General features: G+C 30.3%; 1 protein-coding gene across 2 annotated transcripts; it reads right to left on the reverse strand.

Annotated features, from left to right (window-relative positions):
* Window positions 1–5,934: 5,934 nt before the first annotated feature.
* On the reverse strand, window positions 5,935–8,549 carry LOC130799726 (uncharacterized). Of its 2 annotated transcripts, none has more exons than XM_057662929.1 (4): window positions 8,257–8,549; window positions 7,733–7,817; window positions 7,008–7,072; window positions 5,935–6,336 (listed from the first exon to the last, which is right to left on the reverse strand). In XM_057662929.1, the coding sequence occupies exons 1-4, from the start codon at window positions 8,350–8,352 to the stop codon at window positions 6,178–6,180; spliced, it is 405 nt and encodes a 134-aa protein (XP_057518912.1). In that variant the 5' UTR covers window positions 8,353–8,549; the 3' UTR covers window positions 5,935–6,177. The 2 variants fall into 2 exon arrangements, with proteins under 2 accessions (XP_057518912.1, XP_057518911.1); XM_057662928.1 differs by having other exon boundaries at window positions 5,941–6,336; window positions 7,733–7,823; window positions 8,257–8,545.
* Window positions 8,550–15,586: the final 7,037 nt, after the last annotated feature.

Below are 15,586 nucleotides of genomic sequence, written 5' to 3' on the forward strand. Positions count from 1 at the left end.
TTTAAGTATATTATTTTTATGATCAATTTGTATCACAAAATCAAATCGATCAATATAAAAATGAAATTACAAGTATAGTGAATTATTTTTATGAGTTGTAATATTTGCATTTTCAAACATTTTCTTAACAAAGTTGATAATAAATTTTTTACATATTTATTTTTCCTGATATTTTATTAACAAGTTTGATAATAAGTTACTGATATATTGATGATTATTGAAACAATTTCAAAACTTGATAATCTTTTGATTGAATTTTATGAAATTATATGAACTGTATTTCTATCGATAGAATCAAGAACAAGGTGTTTAGAGAGAAATTAGGCGTTGTTCTATTATCTGCTAAAATGCGTGAAAATAGATTAAAATAATTTAGACATGTGCAAAGATAGTCGACTCTTCCGTTAAAAGAAGTCAAGGAAAACCTAAGAAAATGTGGGTTGAGCAAGTAAAGAACGACCTGAGTGACCTGTGCCTCTTCGCAGACCTACACTAGTGGAAAAAACCTTATTTGTTGTGCAACAAATACTATAGTTCATTCAAGACGCAACATAAAATAAATTGAAAAAACGAGCAAAAAAAAGGAGTATATGTTGCGATTCCTGTAGAACCGTAACATATAATGTCTTATATGCTGCGGTTCTACATAAATCGCATCATATACCCCAAGGTTATTAGGATCGAGATTCTACCTAGGATCATTAGGATCATTGAGGGGGTAGGATCGAAATTGTTAAAATCGGATCGTAGACTCGTGTGATCCTACAAATATGCATTATATTTTGTGATCCTACAAGGTTATTATCAATTATATTTGTTCTCTTTTTAAGTTTTAAGGTGTATTTAAAAACTTATTTGACTTTATCTATTAAGTTTTGAAAATAAAGCTTTTACTCATCATTTTTAAACTGCAAATCAAGAAAAAATTGATATTTGTAAAGGCATTGATATAATTATTTTAAATCTGTATTATACGAAAATATTTTATGATTGAAATTACTCATAGAGGATCGGAACGTTGAATTGTAGGATCATAAAATCGTGTTATGATCCTACCACCATAATTCTTGAGCTAATTAGGATCGCACGATTCTACCACATTAATATTCTACCGACGATCCGGATCAATCGCCTAGTTTTGGATCATAAGATCGTAGAATCGTATATCAGAATCATGATTCTGATAACTATGATATACCCCATTTCTTTTTTCTTTTTTTTTTCAAAAAAAACTCGTCATTTACATAGAGTAGTATATACTCCTTTTTGTGTAAACCCACGATATTTGCTCTTCTTCTTCCTTCAAGCTCTTCTTCTTCTTCTTCTTCTAAAATTTGTGCTAGTGCTACTGCTCTTGTATAAACTCAACCCACGAAATTTGTGCTAATGCTACTGCTCTAAAATTCCGTCATTGTGAGTAGGTATTAAGGATACAGTAAGTAGGCATTAAGACTAATGTAAGTAGGCATTAAGTTTTAATGGGTTGGGCTTGAGAGATGTCTCTTAAATAGACGATTTCTCAAGAAACTAGCTGTTTAAGGAATAGTTAGAGACGTCTGGTTCATATTGTAGATTACTAATAATTTCTTTAGTTGCCTTCTTGCCCTAGTGTCTAGTTGCATCTTAACCATTCCATTTTGTTTATTTATATACTCATCGGTTTTTTTAAAGTCTTTTTATTGCTTGTGTTTTTCTTTTACTACAGTTTTTGTTCTCTTTTGACAATGTTATCACTCATATCCTCTTTATGCAGGGCTCTTACATGTTTGGGGGTAAAATCGACCAAATTTCTCTAGTCCTCCATGTGAAGGGAGTACATATATGAATTGTTCGTCACCTTCTCTTACCTAAACGACTATACTTTCGAGTGGGGCATTGGGTATGATGATGATGATGATGATGATGATGATAGGTCAAGTAGTTATTACGGATAATTTAAGTTAAAGTTTAAAATGTCTCAAATATCAGTTTAGAATACCTTAATTCGGCATTAAGGATACCTTAAGTGGGCATTAAAGAGACCTTAAGTAGGAATTAAGGAGACCTCAAGTAGGAATTAATTTTAAATTAAGTAGGAGTTATACCTCAAGTAGTCACTAAGAATAACTCAACGAGTTAAGAATACATCGAGTAAGAGGTTAGGATAACTCAAGTAAATATTTAAGATGATGATAATACACAAAAACATATTGAGCATAGTGATAGTGATGATAATACATTTAGTAAAGCTAAAAGCCAAGTTAGTGACCTAGAAAATATTGACATTTTAGGATCACTTGAGGGAGTTTCTCCTCAAATTTGAAAGATCTTGAGCAATTATATTTATCGCATGCAAGGGTAATAGAATTTAGTATTAAAAAATTAGACTCAACGATCAAGTAAGAATAGTTATTGATAACTAACAAGTACCTAGTTTGTTTTAGTGGAGGAAAAACTCAACATTTAACTCTTAGAAAAATAAAATATAGAAACAACCTACTTCATCAAAAAAATCAAGCTTGTTCCAATCACTAGGAGTGAGTGTAAGGCAAGGTGAGAATAAAACTAGATATAATTGGTGGCCTATACTATATCAAGCAGCATATAATATTACATACACATGCGTTAACAAGGGTTGGCAACAGATGCATAGGTTAGAGAGACATATATCTATTGTAGACACCCCACACACCCCCAGAACCGCCCCTATCATTGACATAAATCTTTATTAGTTGTAGAGAACTACCTGGCAAAGTTATGGAAAGAGATAGGCATGCTTTTAGAAAAAAATCTAGTACAAATTAGAGTTGATCAGAAATTCAGATTTTGGTAAAACTAGTGGTTATATAAATTTGCTCTTTTTGTTAGTGCAAGTGTCAAATTACTTATGAGTAACTCGATGACTCAATAAAAGGCACGTCATGTTGTGAGCAAAAATGAGGGTGCAAAGGGTTTGAGTGTATTGAACGTGGAGTGTATGGAGTGCATTGGAGAAATAGAAGGCTTTCGTCAAGGCAACAAGAGCTTCTACTAAGAATGTTAGACCATTCCTTGAATGAGGCAAGACATGGTAATTGAGTTGCTCGATCGAGGCAACGAAGAAAAACAAGCAAAGGAAGGGAAGAACATTGTGCTCATTTAAGCAAGGTGAGTACTCGTCCAAGCATAGTTGTCAAGCAAGGTGAGTAGCTTCATAAAGAAGTTGCTCAAATGAGCTAAGGGTTGGTTTGAACGAGTAGCTGCCTAGGATGCCTAACAATCTATTTCTCTTACGTTTTGGCATTGAAGAGGGCTTTATTTTTCTATATATTGATATATATGTTTAATGTTGAGTTTAAGTGTGGTTCTAGAAGGTGGTGTGGCCTATATTTAAGGAGCTTTAGACTTCATAAAACACAATGCACAACACATGTCGAGAGGGCTAATTCATAGTGAAAGGGCAAGAGTAATGGTTGTGCCCTATATTCTGTTTTTCATCATCTTCTACATTGTTTCTTACTCTTATTGGATCCAAGCACCCTCTTTCTCACTTTTCTCTCTCTGATGGGTCTTCTTAAAAAAATTGTCACTTCATTTTGTAATAGTTGTGCTTTGGTTTTAGTGAATTAATTACCTTTAAAAAAGGATAATGGAAATATGAGTTTGTGAGGGAATGCATGATATTTTACAGGTCTTAGGCAAATTGAAAGAATTGGACCCTCTCTATAAAAGTTTAATTTGAAACTTTAATGTGTGTTTGAAAAAATAAAAGTAACGGACCCTGTATGTTATAATTATCATTATAAATATAAACGTGTTATACACTTTTTAATTGATAAAAGAACTAATCATATTTGCAAATTTTTAAATGTCTATTTTATTAACAATAGTTTTTATATATAAGGGTTCTTTTTAACTCTAAGACCTAGATAAATGTCTATCTTACTTAAGGTTAATAATAACAACTTTGATTGTACTAATCTTGCTGCAATAATTTATTAGTGAGACTTAATATCGTATATACACTTTCCACATATAGTGTTGTATTTATTACTCAAAGGAAAATCATGAGAACGTAATTGGACACATTTGTATGTAACACTTGAAGAATCCAAGGAATAAATGCATAGAGACAGTGGTCGGAAGCCACGTGAAAGAGAAGACGGCCTTTCCCTACTTGATTTTTCCAATTGATAGAGAGATCTTTTAGGGCGCAAAGTTTTGGACATTTATATGATACTAATAATGCCACCTTAACTATGCCATTACCATTCACCAATCTATGAATTCTTCACTATCACCTCTAATTAAATAAGACACGACTATTTAATTGATATCTGACATCAGCACAATTTAATATGAGAAAATCGATATAGTAAGATTTCGAATCAGAGTCTAATCAGAGTTAAATCTCTTAAAAAGTTGGCAATCTGACTCTACTTCGACACAAACTCCAACTCAATCTAACAACTTACTTTGAGTTTGACATGTTACTTCAAGGTCTTAGAGTCAGTTTGAGTTGGAGTTGAAAAAAATATTATTTTTTATGATAATATTACTTTTATTATGAGCAAAGTCATAGTTAGTAAAATCTAATCCGAATCCGATTCTATTCCTATTGATGTACCTAATTTACACAAACTAATTTGACATCTGAATATTTGACAATTATAATAATATAATTACAACTATTTAGACAGATAACAACTACCCATACAACTACATTGCTTAAACAAAACCTTAAATTATCTCCAACTAATTAACAATATTTTTGTAGTGAAATAAACATAATTGATGAATCATGAGAATCATGCCAATTATAATAAATCAATTAATTATAAAAAGATATAAATTATTAGAAGCAGAATAATAGTTGAGCTCAACTGAAAGTAGCAGTTATTAACAGATATTTGGTGCATGATCTTAATTAAGGATCACTCTCATGTAATAAAACACAAGCAGGGACCATACTTGTTAAAAATGGCCCTCCACTTGAAGTTATTTGGTGTCTTCATTTATTCACAACAATAATAACTATCAAATACTACTATATATTATCAGCACAACATGCCACCAACCCTTTTCAATACACTGTTCTATATATGAGGACACATAGACATTAAGATATGAACTATATTGACATAATTTAAGAAATTAGCTAAATATGGAATGGAGAGCGAATCAAAAATTGAAAATATTTTTAAAGTTCATGTGTAATTTTAAAAATTATTATATTTTTTAATAATTTTATATTTATAGACATTAAATATATAGCAGTACTATGTAATTTAATATCGAGGCTTTTAATTTTTCGGAACCTTATGCTGTGGAACATGCTCAGAACCTTCCCTGATGGAGTTTGGAAGAAGCAACTCATTTATAAGTTCAAATGAGCAAGGTTCACTTTTAAAATCAATCACTAGTACTAATAGCATATTTGGTCGTTGGGAATAAATAATGGTAATAAGAATGACTTGTATGTTGATGAAATTTTGATGATTAAAACATATTATTTTATAATTTTTCATTATTATCTTATACCACCTTTTCAATCTAGAATAAATTTTGCAAATAAAATGAGATGGTTGAGGTTGAACAAACATAACTATTAGATTAATTTCTCATGTCATTTTCTTACTAAATTACAATAGAATTTTATTATCATTCTCAACCATTAATACTGACAACCAAACTAGCTATAAGAGTTAATGGGCCCTTTATATAGAAAGTCAATTTTGAACTTCAAAGGGTGCGTGGCAAAACAACATTAAAGACAAACCGATATATTATAATTATCATTATAAATATAGCTTAGGCGTGTCATATACTCTTCATCGATGAAAGAATTAATCATAAATTGCAAATTTCTTTAAGTGTTTATTTCATTAACCAAAATTTTTAATATTAGGCCCTTTATAACTCAAATTTATAAAATGATATATTGTCTTCTCTTCATCCCATGTAGAACAATTGACATATAGGCAAAAATGAACACTTCACTATACACTATAAGTATATTAATATTTATTATATATTTCTGAAGAAAAAAAGTGTGGTTCATGAGTAGATCCACTTGATTATGTAGCTTTGCTCCTGTTACTGAATATAGTATATGGTTTGAAAAACAAACTCAAAAGAAGGGAATTACATAACCTAATTAAGTTTACATGTAAACTTTGTTTAAGATATCAATTATCAAACATAGAAGATAATTAAGGATTAATGATGGTTATGGATTGGAGATTTGCGATGGGGAGAAACATAATCCATCACCACGGCGTCTTCCACAGCTTCGCCTTCATTTGGATTAGTTGCCTCTTTGGTCTCATCTTCTGACTCGGATTCCATCATTGATCTTGGACTTCGGCCTTTCAAACCCTACCAATTAATACATAAATGACCCGTTAGACTATGTCAGAGGCGGAGTAAAGATTTTGGAGTATTTATTTATTTTTTCAATGTCTATCAAAATGGAGCCCTTTATTATATCAAAAGATTAAAAAAATTTCCACAATAGGAAAATTAATTTAAGACAACAAAATGAATTGTAAAAGTATATTCTAAAATTACTTCAAATATAAAAAAGTTTAAAAACAAATCACTTAAAAAGTGTTACTTAATTAGAACCCGGTCTGAATAACATTGTTTAATATTTAAGAGAGCCCTATGTGATCGGCTACCCAAAATATGCTAAGAACCGGCCTTGAACTATGTTTGGATACCATTTTTTGTGGCAAGTAGCTAGAAGGAGAGTCCGAGGAGGAAAATGATTAACTAAGTTCAAAAATGATTGAAGTTTGTTGAAGCAATGTTTATTGTTGTCCACACGTGAGTTATCTCACATTATTGTTAAACGAAAAGAAAGAATATTACTTTATAAACTCAAACAATAACACCAATTAATGTCAATTGGTTTTAGTAGTAAACTTAGCTTGTAAATGAATTACTTATTTTCTTCTTTGTTTGGCTTTTCCAAACCCACCTCTTAAATTCGAACAAAGTTTATCATGAACATTATTTATGTATATAAGCAATCTAGACAGGGTTACCTGTTTTTCCATCACTTGGCTTGTGTTCTTGTCCAAAGTTGCACTTGATGTGACTTGAGTTAACTCTAAAAAAAGTTCATTTGTAAATCAGTTCACATAAATAAAAGAGATCACTTAGGGCAAGCTAATTATCAATTATTTTTTGGTTTCCAATACTATACTTGAACATAATTATAAATAAGAATATATGAACACTGCTAGAAATCTATTTAACGTACCGATAGAGAATATATAAAATCACATACCAACATAAAATTCTTGATTTATTTAGTACGAGATAAGCTTATTATTTGTCATTGCTAGCTTATAACCAATACACGCCTCTCATGTAGAAGAGCGTAATAAAGTACAATACAAGATAAATTTTAAAACATAAATCATCAACTTTAATTTAACTTTTGTTTAAGATAATTCTGTAACAAATTTCCTAGTTAACGTGTTTTTTTAGTTAAATAGGGCAAACGGCTAAGTCACGGAGGAGAAAGTAAATCTTAATACATCAATTATCAACTTTAAATATCGTTTATATGGAGCCATACACTATAATTTCCTAGTTAAGTTAGTCATCCAACCTAACTCTTATGTGCATCACTTACACATGAATTAATATATTTATTCATGCATATGAAGTATTAATACTTAATAAAGCCGCCATATGATAATTAGTTGTATATCAATGATTTCTTACTAATGAATTAATGTATGAATGTATAACATATTTATACCTGAAGATGCTGCTTTAGTGTCCTTAAAAACAAGAGATCCCTTGATCTCCATTTCATGTGCTAGCTTTGTTTTCTCTATATCATCCTGCAACTATATATTACAAACCCAAATAAATATACATGAGTTGATCCGCATGCAGCCATGCATAATAAAAATGAATATACATGAGTTTTTTTTAATATACATTATGGACTATATTTCTCTTTGCCCTCTCTTTGAAGGGGTCGGGTATGCGGGATACTGGGTTCAAGGCAAATCTATGCCTAGTCAATGATGTCAATGGGCAGCATTCAATGACTTATGTATTAAATAAACCATATATATACCTAGAGATATTAATGTATATACTGGTTAAGTTGGTAGGAGCTTTGCTAAGGGATAGTATTGACCCGGGTTGAAACCTCAATAAGCGCATTTTTAAATATTATCAACATTATTTGATTTTATTATTAATTAAATTCGCCACTGACTGGGTTGATGATTATGACTATGACGATAACTATGATTATAACTAGTGAATTACCTTGTTATAGGAAACAAGATCAAAAGTATGCCTTGCACTCCATGCATGCATAGGAAGTACTAGTAACATGGCCATAATATGAGCAACAATTGACATGGTGAAGATGATGATGATGTTGATGAAAATGTTGGTGATTCAAAGATGAATGTCTTATTGTATGTAAGGAAAACTAATTAAGTTCAAGAAATTCTAAAGAAGGTAGCTAGCTAGGGTATCTTATTTCTTGAGTGTTTGTTTAGTGTAAGATAGATAATAACAATAATAATAATAATAATAATAATAATAATAATAATAATAATAATAATAATAGAAGTTAGCAAGTATTTGTAGTGGTGGATAAGTTAGAGAATACAATGATCCTAGAGTGCATTTATAAATGCAAGATTTTGTAGGGAAAAAATTAATGAATAAGAGAAAGAAGGAGGTTCTTAATTGCAAGAACATGGAGGTGTTTTTTTCATGATGAATCTTGATTTTGCCAATACAATATCTTTAGAGACTACCCTTGTCCCCTTTCTTTCTAGCACTTTCTCTTGTGGGGGCTATATTATAGCCCCACTGCTACTAGTATATACAAGTATGTGGGACTATTTGTGTCAAAGAGATACCAACGACCTATATCTTCATTGAAATGGATGCATGATAATTTCTCCTAAGATAAGAATAGAAGGATTTTGAAAAACATATATAAGTACTCCCTTCAATTCAGACTAACATTTCATTTGCTTTTTGGACATTATTCATCTCTTATTCTTAATTTGTATTTTATTATTAATTTACAAGTTAAAATATAGCCATGTGAGATCTTGTTTTATTCGTCTCAATGCAAGGATTATTCATATCAACTTTCCATAATTTTTAATAATGCACAATTAAAGATATTAAGGATTGAATAAGTGCATTGGATAAAATATATAAAATAAATGGGACATTAGTGCTGAATTGGAGGGAGTATTTTTCTGTCTATTTGAGTTTGTAATTGAAAATAATGTTATGAAGAAGAATGTCACATTTAGCAACAGATATAAAAGGACATTATAAGGTGGTATCTTCAAATTCAGATTTGATTATTATTTGTTTGTTGTTTATAGGTTTGTTTGGAATTGGCTGATAATATTGTATAGTATAGATTATTAGTTTGTTGTGGGTTGATTATTGGTTGTTTATTAGTGAAAATAGGACAAAAAGGCAAAAAAAAACCCCAATAAAAAAATTGACTAGATTAACTACTTCATTGCTCTAAAATCATTGTTTCAAGTAACTGAAACGCTATTTGTCAAACTAAACTTTTTTCTATCTGACTAACCAACAAAGTAACAAACTAAAAGAACCAATAAACTGACAAAAATAATTATTTTGCCACTTTACTAGCTTTTTTTGTGGCTTTTTAAAAAATAAGACATATTAAAATGATAAATTCTTTATTAAGATCGTCTCATCGTGAAATGACTTTATATATGGGCTGACCCTAAAGCTAAAACTGTTGGTTCTCTTTTGAATTTCATTAATTTTATCTCTAAAATTACAATAGTTTAATATTTTGGGCTGCTTGTATGAGCCCGTCTCACGATGAGACGATCTCATACAATACTTGTTGAACTTCAAATATAATGAACGAATTCTAAATTGAAATATTAATTGACATACAATATCCTCATCCAAACTTAATTACTCAAGTTAATATGTGGTGGTAAAAGCTATGAGTTGATCTTGCATAAATCTATTTAGTGCTACGCACTAATTTTTAACTTAGAGAGCAACAGTTAAGAAGTATGGATAAGTAGAGTGAAAAGTAAAAAAATAAATAAATAAATAAATAAAATAAAGGTCAAGAAATTAAAGGATTTCTTTTTGGGAAATAATGCACAATCAAAACATTATACACTAAGTTTATATTATACTTATTTAAAAGCGTTTTAATGATATTGAGATAATATTAGAATTAGTATATACTCTCTCTGTCTCTTTCATTTTACATCGCTTTCCATTATAATTTGTCTTACTTATTTTGCACATTTTCATTTTTTGCAATATATGTACCCTCTCCTATTCTTTTAATTTCATCCACAAATTTATAATAATAACTTTCCATCTTAATCACTCGTGCTATCTTCCACTTGTGTTTTTGTCTAATTCTCCAACTTAATTTTCCTTTCCACTAAATTTCACTCATTTTGTAATAGACACGAGAGATGGAGGAAGTAATTATATAGAGAAGAATTGTGACTAATTTTGTACATCCACCGTTCTTATTTACTTCAAAAATCTTAGTCAATCACGGTTATTTGTAAATAATCATAAAAAAACAAAAATAAAATCAATAAAATAATAAAAATAAAAAATAAAATATTATAAAATGATAGACCTATGGTATAGTGCCACATACCAGTGATTTACATTGATGTAAATAATGGTGAGTGATTTACATTGATGTAAATAATGGTCATTTACCTACACACTTTTTGCGCATTCTAATGCGTTTGTCGAATTATTATAAATAATTAAAAATTATGAAACTTTGATATTATGAAAACATGTGTTCAAATTAATAAAACAAAATCCGACATAACAATGTTTTTTCTTATATGAAAGCCACAATATGCAAAATACTTTAAATGATAAATAGTATAAAAGTTAATTTTGTGAAAGTAATATAAAAAAGTAAAGAAAGTATAAATCTAAAAACAAAGGATGGGTGGGGGGGCGGTTTGCCCATTTGTTACCAAAGTGGAACACCATTTCTTGTCCTGTTTTTTGAGGATCATAATGTGGGACATGTCTTGTGTCTCCCTTCATCTATGTTACAACTCATAATTCATTATTTCAAAATCTTGAATTTTCACAATAACCTAACTAAGCTTATTTTCTTGCAGGATTTACTGAGCTACCTACATGTTAAAAGGTGTAATTTAACATTTTTATTCCTCATTTTTTGGAAATAATGTCCACTAATAGTAAAAATGGTAATTAAGTCTTGTTTGCACCATTTTCTAGTTAGTCTAATTTACTGTTGATTTGCATGCTATTACTATTTGATAGCTAGTCTTTTTTTTCCCCGAAATGTAGCGTTACTGCATGGGCAATGCGCCTTCATGAGTGTGCTATGGGAATTCTAATTTAGTAGAGTGCATAATTGAAGCTACATGCATCTTGCAAAGGATTTTACAATTGCATGTATTAATCTCACTATCCACTAAAATCAAAGAGAATCATTGCTCATTATTGTGAAATTTTAAGATATCTTATATACATAATACACTATTATGTATTCTCATATAAGAGCCTTTTGGACTAGAAGTAACGACATAACACGTTGGGATAGGGCGATGAGCTAGCAACCAACCCCAGTTGTCGCCTAGCACAAAAACCAAAAAGAATGTTGAAAAAAGGGACGATGCAATAGCGACCAACCCCAGTCGTCGTCCTATTTCAGAAATCACTTGGCAATGAGATGGCCCATCTGCGATGAAGGGTTGTCGCCCTTGTGCAGTCACCTTTATGCCGTCACCTTTTACGCATTTATTTGTACTGTGAGGGAAGGAAAAGGTATTGATTTTATGATTTTCTGTTATGTTGGTTTTTGATATATCATGTCAGAATAATACTCCCTCCATTCTCTAATGTTCTTCCCATTTAGAATATTCCACCTTAAGTAAAGAGAAGTTTAATTAATGTATTTAACACATATTTAGAAAATAAAATATATCCTTATGAGATCTCGTTAGATTCGTCTTAAAGTATACCTTTTTATCATGTATTTTTTATAATTTTTTATTATGTGTATTTAGAGATATTAAGGTTTAAAATTTGTTTTGAAAACTGTGTAAAAAGTAAACGGAAAGAACAAAAGAAACGGAGGGAATATCTACCAAAAACTTGATCTGAAGGTAGAATCCCAAAGTTGGACAAAAAGTGAATATCTTATTAGTTGTTGGTAACGACGAACAAGACTTTATTATTTTTTTTCCTTGAAAAAGTTATAATTATAAAAATTAAAAAAAAATAAATAAATAATGTATCATATGTAGACCTGGGAAAATTTGATCCGACCCGAAAATGAACCCGGGACCCGACCCGACAAAACCCGAACCCGACCGACCCGAAAGCGACTTAATCCGAAACATGACCGACCTGATAATTACCCGACCGAAAATGACCCGACCGAAAACCGACCCGTTTTGACCGATTTAATATCAATTTTTAGAGTAATTTCAATGTTAGAATTCATTTCAAATAAAATTTTAGTTTTCAAAGTATTTCAACATATTGAGTATATCACTTGAACCCTAAAACTCATCAATAAATCTCAAAAAATACGTATTTAACGTCTTTTTAGCCATCGTAATTATTTTTCTTTAAAAATAGGACGTTATAATCATCTTAATTGAATACATGTATCTTGTTAAATCAGTCAAATGAGTTTTTAATTCTTCTACATTTCATTAAGCAAATCAATATAATTTATACGAACGTTTCGCACGTTTGAATGAGCTTTTCAAAAAACGAATGTCGCTACCCTAAATTATAAAACGCGTATCTTATAAGACGAAATAAGTACTTAGTTAGTTGTATATCTTTCCAACATGAAAATTGTGAGATAATTTTAACGTCATTTTTATCTAACGTTACAATTATAATAAACAAAATAACTTTTATAAAGCGCGTATCTTACAAGTCTTTCAAAATAAGTATTAATTCCCCTATTTTTCTTGCACTTAAATGAACCTGACATACCAACTATTTTTTGAAAATCGTACATGTAATTTCTCTAATGATTTTTTTTAGACATTTTAATGATTTTTTTTTATGTTGAATTAGTCGATTGGATATTCTAATGTTTTATGGTAACCCGTTGGGTCAATCCGAACCTACCCGAAACCCAGAGTAATCCGACCTGAAATTGACCTGATCCGAAATTGACCCGACCCGAAAATGGATCGACCGAAATTGATCCGACCCAAAACCCGACCGACCGACCGTTTTCCCAGGTCTAATCATATGTTTGTATAAGCGAACAGCTAATACAATATTTTTTTAATTAACACTACATATTCACCATAAAATATGGTGAGGAACAATAAAAGCAAAGAATAACGTTTAATTTATTAATATAAAAAAACTAATTGACATTTTTCTTGGATTAGCTAGCTTTAGTTGATTAATTAATACAGATAAATAAATGCTTTGTTGTGTGGGATCTGGGGTAAAGCTGTAATTAAACGTGTAAATAGTTGTATTTTAGATGAAATTAATCAGCATAAAGTACGGTGAAGAACAATAAAAATAACATATCCCATATAAATCCATATTATCTCAGGAGTACTACTTTCTTTCTATCATCATCATCTTAGTCATTGTGTTAATCATCTTACTTAGTGTGTTTCATTTATAAATGTTATGATCAGGACCTGGGGAGGAAATGATTGCAGCTGTTATGAATGGTGTGACTTGAGTGCACAATTGGTGTGCATTCATGGTGACTCTTGGGATGGAATCCCATAAGTATGTCATGAATGGGTGTATTAAGATGAGTCTTGATGATTGTGGTTTATAATGATGATTAAAGTATGAATTAATTAGTTAATCATAGAAGTTATGGGACTTAATGAAGAAGTGTAAAGGTTTAATTCAAGATGCTCTACAATGCAAAGTCGAGCAAAACTATCAGAAGCTCACTGAAGTGCCACTCGACCAGCTCGCTCGACCGAGCGAGCTTCAGAATGAGTTGAGCGAGCAGACAAAATGCAACCAGACACTTCCTGCAGCCCGCTCGACTGACCGAGCGAGCCTCTACTTTGGTCGAGCGATGTCTCTGATGCTCCTAAGATGCTGTTTTTGACTTTTCAAGTTCTTGGGGATGTTTCATCATCATTTATTCATAGTTTTAATGTACTTAATGTTACTTAGTGAGATCTCTCCTATAAATAGAGAGCTCTCATTCACATTGTAATAACATCAACATCCACAAAATACACCGCAAGCCAAACACTAGCCTATATCTCTTCTCTATTGTAATTCTCCATATTTGAGAGTTCTTTGAACTCCTTTGATAATATAAGAGATACTACACACCGGAGGACGTAGCCTTAGTTAGGTGAACCTCGTTAAATCTTTGTGTCATTTTATTTCTTTACTTTCTCCTACAAACATCGATATCATTGATAGCGTAATTTGTTTGTCACTAAACCTCATACATTCGATCTTGGCAATATTGGAATTTGAAACACATTGTTCGAACTCTAATATAGCATCGTTTTCAGCAGCAACTCATACTCAGAAGGAGGATGCAGTCAAAGAATCTCTCAACTCGGAAAAGATTGGTCAGAAATTAAAAATGTTTTGTTGTATGAGATTTGGAAAAAAGCTGCAACTAAAAATGTAAATAGTAGGAGTACTATTTTGGATGTAAAATGTGGTGAAGAACAATAAACATGTAAATAACTATATTTTGGATGCAACTAATCGTCATAAAATATGGTGAGGAACAACTAAAAATAAATAATATATCCCATATCCATCACATACTAGTTTATTTGTATCCCATCCCATAATATTAAAAAAAAACACTAAAATAGACATTTTTCAAGGATTAGCTAGCTTAAGTTGATAACATGGAATAAATGCCAATTTTTTATGTTAATTAATCGAACATTTATCCCATATTATTCTCTGCTTTGTTTTATTTCATCACATTTTATGCCGATTATGTAATGTTTATTAAAAATTAACGTATCATTTGTTATTTTTTATTTTTTTATTAAATGTATAATATTTTTTTTAAAATATATAATAAAGTTTTGTTCATTGTTAGTAAGATACTTGAGTTTTTGATAAGTTTTTCTCATTTGTTGTTACTAACAAAGAACAAAGTTTGTCTAATTTATTGGGCTATTATTTCCCTCCAGTAACGCACTTAAGCGATTTTACGAAAGATCGCCTTACGGTGAGATCACTAAATTAATCAATTAAGGTCATAATTAATACTTTTGAAGTCAAAATTGATATATTTAAAAGTATAACTGATCATTTATAACTATACTATCAGGTCAAAATTGACCACTTTAATTTTCATTGGTCTTTTTAAAATTATAATAGACTCCTTTAAAATTGTAAGTTTTAATTAATCAATATATAGGTGGTGACTTATAATTTAACAGTATAATTGATCACTTTAAGTGAAAATTAATCACTTTAAAAAGATCATAATTAATTTATTTAAAGTTATATACTTGAAATTGATCCATTTTAAGTCAAAATAATTCACTTTAAAAGGTTATAATTAATCTATTTAAGGTTATATACTTTAAGTTGAAATTGATCACTTTTAGAT

Source organism: Amaranthus tricolor, chromosome 14 (genome assembly GCF_026212465.1).
Source record: "Amaranthus tricolor cultivar Red isolate AtriRed21 chromosome 14, ASM2621246v1, whole genome shotgun sequence".
In the NCBI taxonomy this organism is placed as follows: domain Eukaryota; kingdom Viridiplantae; phylum Streptophyta; class Magnoliopsida; order Caryophyllales; family Amaranthaceae; genus Amaranthus; species Amaranthus tricolor.

What these genes read in the sequence shown, in the direction of transcription:
- LOC130799726 (XM_057662928.1), bottom strand. Translation starts at nt 8,352, where the DNA reads ATGTCAATTGTTGCTCATATTATGGCCATGTTACTAGTACTTCCTATG. An exon ending in ATCTTGTTTCCTATAACAAG is followed by an intron (nt 7,824 to 8,256) that starts GTAATTCACTAG and finishes TGTAATATATAG; the next exon opens with TTGCAGGATGATATAGAGAA. An exon ending in CACTAAAGCAGCATCTTCAG is followed by an intron (nt 7,073 to 7,732) that starts GTATAAATATGT and finishes AACTTTTTTTAG; the next exon opens with AGTTAACTCAAGTCACATCA.